This window comes from Grammomys surdaster, unplaced genomic scaffold (genome assembly GCF_004785775.1).
Source record: "Grammomys surdaster isolate TR1022 unplaced genomic scaffold, NIH_TR_1.0 373, whole genome shotgun sequence".
NCBI lineage: Eukaryota > Metazoa > Chordata > Mammalia > Rodentia > Muridae > Grammomys > Grammomys surdaster.
Genome location: NW_021604792.1, coordinates 9177185 through 9184472, shown reverse-complemented (window position 1 = coordinate 9184472; position 7288 = coordinate 9177185). Strand labels below are relative to the sequence as shown.

Sequence of the window (7288 nt, the reverse complement as noted above, 5' to 3'; positions counted from 1 at the left end):
ATGCAGCATCTTCTGAAAACAATATTTGCTATTTCCAAGAGCATACTTGCAATCATTTTATTCATGGAATTAATAATTGGAATTATAGGAAATGGTTTCATGGCTTTGGTGCACTGTATGGACTGGGTTAAGAGAAGGAAAATGTCATTAGTTAATCAAATCCTTACTGCTTTGGCAATCTCCAGAATATTTCATCTCTGTTTTCTTTTTATAAACTTAGTCATCTTCTTTTCATATTCAGATTTAACTAGAACTTCAAAGATGATAATAGTCACTAAGAATGCTTGGATTATAGCTAACCATTTCAGCATCTGGCTTGCTACATGCCTCAGTGTCCTTTATTTTCTCAAGATATCCAATTTTTCTAACTCTCTTTTTCTTTATCTAAAGTGGAGAGTTGAAAAGGTAGTTTTAGTCATACTGCTAGTGTCGCTGGTCCTCTTGATTCTAAATATTACACTAATGAACTTAGAATTTAACATATGTATAAATGAATATCAAAGAAACATATCTTGCAGCTTCAGTTCTCATTACCAGCGAAAGTGTCATAGACAAGTGTTACATATTCACATTATTTTCCTGTCTGTCCCCTTTGTTTTGTCCCTATCAACTTTTCTCCTGCTCATTTTCTCCCTGTGGACACATCACAAGAAGATGCAACAGCATGTTCAGGGAAGCAGAGATACCAGAACAATGGCCCACTTCAAAGCCTTGCAAAGTGTGATTGTATTTTTCCTACTATATTCTGTTTTAATTCTGTCTGTCTTAATACAAATTTGGAACCATGAATTACTGAAGAAAAATATTTTCATTATATTTTGTCATGTTGTATACATAGCTTTTCCTTCATTCCATTCTTATATCTTAATTCTGGGAGACATGAAACTGAGACAGGCCTGTCTCTCTGTACTGTGGTGGCTGAAATTCAGGCCAAAGTACGTAGAAACTTTAGATCTCTAAAACACTATAAATTATCTTTTATAATCTAGATGAAGGTTAACCAATACAAATGTCTTTTATACTTTTCATTTTTACATTTTTAATATCCTTTGACTTTGACTGCATTAATTTGATTTTTGTTTAAAATTATCACTGATTAAAGCTATTACTAATTTAGCTGCTATGTACAAGGTTATTTCTTAATATACATATCAAAAAGGGACCTCACTGTTACACACTAAAGCATAAATACATCAAAATTTTACAAATTTTCTATAAAGCAACAGTCAGAGATTTTATTTATGGACTACACTGTATGTGTTTTAATATCCATAGATACTGTGATAAAAGCAAATAATTGAAACCATTTGATATAAAATGTGTGAATAAAATTTTATAGAAAAAATGTGTGGTATTATATAGAATTATAAATGAGTGGAAATAAAGTTAGTTTTTTAAATACGGATCTCAATTTGGAATTATTTTTGCCTATTCTTTGGAGCCATGAGGCTCCTGTGTTTGAGTTATGTATGTATTTTATTAGTTTCATTATCAACCATTCTAAAACACTTTCATAATTATTAAGGCAATGTAATTTACATTTATAGTGCAATGTATGTGAATTTAAGCAATGAAGTACAATCTATTATTATTTTAAGGCATAATTATAAGAAATAAAAGTTTATGATACCTTTAATTTATTAATTTGAAATATTATTTTTTGTTTATTTTCCATAATTTCATGTGTAATCACTTATTGCTGATATAAATGCAATCATAGTAGGACTTCTTATATACACTTGTTCCTAATATTTATTGCATATTAAAATTTAAAAACCTGTAAAACTAAGTTAATTCATGAATTAATGTGAAATAGTTTTACAATATGATACATAGGCATTAGAACTTGATGAGAAACTCAGTGTTTTATATCAGTGAAATCTTCAATACAATATGATTCTGAATTTTATGGAGATAAAGAATTCTTTGCTCAGTCATCATTTTATTATTAAAAATTTCTGCATCAAAAATATAATGTACTTTTCTATACTCTGACAAAGTAAACACTCATTCATTGAAAATATTTATTGTTAATATCTATTCATTGTACCATTTGACCATATTTTAATGAGAAACAGAACCTTGTAATGAAGAAATTTAGTTCTCTTACAAGCAATTTCAAAGAGAGTTATATTCTTCTATTTGTCATGTTTTCATTTGTAAGACTTTGTATTAATATTCTAAAACTTTAAGGCTACTTGTCCAGGTTTACAACTTATGGAATAATATTATTCCCACACAAAACATACAAAATATAAAAATAAAATTTTGGTAAGTCACGTAAACAGAGTAAGAGTCTGTAAAAGTCTTCAATAGCTGTCAGATGTGACAGCACATGCCTGCATCCCAATCTTTAAAATCAGAGATAATGAAAACCTATAATTCAAGGCCACTTTACTGAACAGTGACCTCCATTTCACTTAAGGGTACTTAGAGATAACCAGCATAAACCTAAACAATAATTAATATGTAAAGTAAATATTTCTGTGTGATATCTTCAATTAACATCTGTATCCTTATTTAAGACTTTAGATTAATGCTGAACAATAAGTGAAGCTTCTGATAATATGAAGGTGAAATGGAATATTAAAATATAATTGATAGGATTATTTTATTGAGCTATAAGATTCTATATGGTTCTTATTTTCATATGTTATAAAGTGTCTATTTCCTGACACCTGCAAAGTTAATGGCATGAGGGCATTGCAGACAGATTTCAGGATCAGAATCTCCATTCTGTGATAAATTATTTTCTTGGCTTTCTAAAATATGTCAAAAAATCTGTACAAATTGTAACTTATAGTGATCTTTTAAGTAGAGGAATTTTTCATGACATCCAGAAATTATAGGGAGTAACTCTAGTGGAGATTGTTCTGTTAGAGCAAATTAGAATTTATCACAAATTAAGTAGAATACATATTTTTATATATATTTTATGTTTGCCTCTTTACCTCATTTAGTTTTTTATCATGGATTGGTGGTGATTGTATTTATACTCTAGACAATAAAATAAAAAAAATGATAAAAGAATAATAATTATGAAATTTAGGGAAGAATTTTAATTGTGAAAGAATACTGAATTTACATAAAGATGTGATTATGAAGGTGGACAATATTTTGCACTTCCAAATTTGATAGCTTCACAGGTCACACATAAGTAGATAGAGTATAATCCACCTACCATGAAAATGCTTTTGTCATTAACAAACAACATTGGTATAAGTATGTATTGTGATGTATTCCAGAGGAGACAGCCCAGATAAACCACTAATGGGAAACCAATCAAATTATTTCACCCATGTACAAATTATTGAACCATTCAGTTTATGTGAGTTCCTTATGGGAGAATGAATATAGGATCACCTTCTATCAGGAACATGGGTGTCTCAAGATAGCTGCATCTATAAGGAGTCTATCCCAGCAACAGTCAGCACTTAGGAAAGATGGAAGGCCTGCAGGCAGCTCAGAATCAAAAAAAAAATTTTCTTCTCTTCCCAGTGGGTATTATTGCCTAAATAACCTTGGATAAGAGCCTTGTGCCTTGTGCATGATAGGAGCATCCCTAACCTTCTTAATACTTATTCTCCTGGTATTTAGGACTTCAGTCATTCCCCTCAGTGGAGTAACTTCAATTTAAAGGAGACAAGAGACAATAACTCTGCCAATTGACACAGGATTTACTCACGTATTCTTACTCTAGGCTCAACAGACTAAATACAAGGAGTTATTCATGTTGTAATTCCAAATCATACCACTCAAACAGAGCTGTTACAATGAGCATGCGCACAGATAGAAGAGACAGCATGGAAGAGAGAGGGAGAGAGAGAGAGGGAGAGAGAGAGACAGAGACAGAGACAGACAGAGAGAGACAGAGAGGATATGAATAAGAAATCCTCAAAACTGTCAACATTTAGTTACTATTATTTTAAAAGAATTAATTCCCATAACTTTTAACTTTGCAAAAATATTAGTTGAAATGATCACTTTTTGTTCTCTTTGGGTTTTCATTTGGATTTATGAACCCTTGTTCTCCTTAACTATATTTGATAAATAAAACTAAAACCCACTCCCAGAATATCATAATATACATTTAATTTAGAATAATGAAAAGACTTTAAAACTAGTTTTGCAAATAAGAACCAATTCAATTGTTTAAATGTGTTGCAGTAGTTATCTATGCATTATGGAATTGAAATGAGATAGATAGACTATAGGGCCAGGTTGGAGAACTTGAATTTCAGTACCTATAAAATGATCTCTGAATTCAGAGATCTAAATGGAGATCATTTACACTCTGGTCCTGATTTCATGAGAATTACTGAGGTGACTTTCTCTTAAAACAGTGCCTAATGTTTGTTTTGACTACTCAGGACAACAAGTCATCAAGATCCACAGCAAAAACTATACATGTCCTCTAGCCTGTGATGACAACTGATGACAGGGGATTAGTTTTCTATATTCTTTTCTTACTAAGCATGTTTCTGATGTTGAACAAATGTAAAACTACTTGCACACAGTGTTGAGGCCATAACTAAAATATTTACATAAAGTTTCTATAAATTACTGGGTCTGTTTCTATTATTTTTGTATCTATTATTTGAAGTTTACTAATAAGCATACATCATGAGCTCTCTCTTCTGAAATATTTATTATTTATGGCTTTAAAACAACTACTTCCCCAATAGGGTAGCTTTAAGCAACAAGATTGAGGTAAAGCTTAATTTAATTACAACTACATATATATATATATATATATATATATATATATATATATATATATATACAATCTCCCTGTGATTTCTTTGGGGAATAAGTGGAACCTAATGAACTTTGAAATTTACTTGGGCATTGTCAAAACTCAGATTTTCACTGGGATTTGGCCAGAAATACTATGGCTTGCAGTATAGCCTATTCCTTGTAAAGGGTTTGAATAGAATAGTGATCATATGTAGGGAAACTAATGTTTAGATAAATTTGATGATTTGAGACCTTTCTGCCTACAGGCAACAAAACAAGCACTGGCAGGAGTGGCATCCCTACGCCATGGTTCTATTCTCTTTATTAGATGTGAATTAAGTCAATCTCATACTCAAGGGCATGGCATGGCTTACGCAAATAAATAGAAAGCAAGATGCAATCTCATTCCAGATCCAGTACTACACTCAGTGAGTGAGAAAAACTACCATTCAGATGTTTACTTTCAGGTCTTTTGAGCATTATATAAAAAATTACTCTCCTGGATGTTTTCAAACAGAAGCTAAGAACAAAGAAACAGGGTGCATGCAGATTCTTCTTTCAAAGATGCTGCCTATCATGCTCATGTAACTGAGATTCCAGTTTAATGTGATATTCTCTCATCATTTGGTTTCTAGTCACATGTTGAAGTTCTTTTCCTTAGATATTTCTATAAACTCAAACACAAAGGACAGCACTGTGACATACAGTGATTTCAATGCTTGCTTATTCTTCTCAAAAGAGAACAAATTTGCCCCTATTCTTGAATTCCATGTTTTGCTTTCTTCATCTTTCAAGGTTAATGTTTCACTTGATGATAATAATCTTGTTTACAAGCATGGAGAAGAAGCAAAATATCTTGCATTTTACTGCTGGATTTCTTTTTGCAAATCTATGTATGTGATTTGGGTTTTTCATGTCACCTAGTAAAATCTTGAAACCTAGTGTTTAGATCACAATAGAAAGATTAAAATTTTCAGGAAGATCATGATCATCTGAGATTTGCCTAAGTAAACTGCTATCACTGAGTTACCATATTTTAAAACTGTTTTATCAGTTTGTGAGATTTTCATGTATTTTGATACTTTCTAACCCCTCTCCTGCTAGACTTCCCAGATGCAACCATTTTCATACCTTTAAAACCTTGTGTCATCATTTTTCCTTAAACCTAACAATTAATTCTGTTAGCATGTTACCAATAAACTCGTGGAAGTAACCAACCACTTTCAGATTGAATTTAAATACTGTGAGGTGAAAATGCTTCTTTGGAGAAATGAGCAAGCATCTATTCTCTAATATTTCGTACTGATAACAGATCAAAGTCCTAAAGTTTAACTTGGGAAGAAAATGAGTTTTATTGTGTTACTGATGGAAATATGTATGTAGGGTTCTTCATAGGAACATAAGTAACTCAAAAGACAGATACATCTCTAAAATCTCACTCTATTGTGGGTCCTTAGAGCTGAGGACTTGGAGCTCATTGCATTACCTGTAGGGCCCACAGCCCAACAAGTTGGAGGGTTTTCTTTCCAGATGAATCAGTTTTCCTAAGCCTTCTGCAAATGAGTCAGCTTGACAGAGACTCTTTTAGTATAATAAAATAAATATTGATTGAAATATATATATCAAATTATTATTATCGGCATATGTATTTTGGCACAGAGAAATAAGTAAAATTGTAGTTGATTATACTTTTTGTGAATTTGAATTTTTTGTAGACAATTAAGTGGTCATAAATAAAAATTAAAATAATATATAGTTAATTTTAGATAAAACAGATATATTAACATTGGTGATGGAACAGGTCAGAATACTTTGCTCTGAGGTACTTGATTTTAAAGACAGTTCTGATATATTGACAGATAATTGACAAACAGTAAAGTGTATCATTTCCAATGCATTGTATTCCGGATTTTGAAAAAGTTAGCTGACTTTAAGTTTTATTTTGTAGCTGAAATGTGAGAATATTGCTGCATGTCATTCTTCTTTAGAAAGACTCTCTCCTCAGGATCTGTTGTTGGTCAGGTGGAAACTATGATGATTCCAATTCAGATTGAAAATATTCGAAGAGAAGGTGAGTGTAACTTTTGCTGAAAATCCAAGACCTGAGGCTTTCCTAAAATCCCATGAAGCCTCACTGTCAGTACCCATTCCACTCAGCTCCAGCCTTTGTCCTGTTTCTATTTGTTTCTCTTCATATTTGAGCTCATTTGCTACCTGGAAGGAGGAACGCTACAGGAAACATCCTGAAGGTATGACGGATGTTTCATTCATAGATGCTTCCTTGATATGTTCCAAACCAGTTCCCAACATGCTACCTACATGAATGCATCTTACCACACAAATGATAAATAATTCTGAGTCTTCAAACTGTTGGCCTTCATTGCTTAGTCTTTCTTCAAGAACTGAATGTACGATAATCAAAGATTCTAAATCACTTCATATTGTTCCCTGGATCTATACTATATTTTGCAGCCTTCTAAATATAGTTCATTAATCTCTGTATTGCTCTTTATATACTGAATTATCAGTGTATCAAATTGCTCATTCTTCA

At 31.7% G+C, this 7288-nt stretch overlaps 1 protein-coding gene across 1 annotated transcript; it reads left to right on the top strand.

The window, feature by feature from the left end:
- On the top strand, window positions 1-960 carry LOC114632345 (taste receptor type 2 member 117-like). The gene has a single exon (XM_028780882.1). It carries the CDS (start codon window positions 1-3, stop codon window positions 958-960), a length of 960 nt encoding a protein of 319 aa, XP_028636715.1.
- The last annotated feature ends 6328 nt before the right edge of the window (window positions 961-7288 follow it).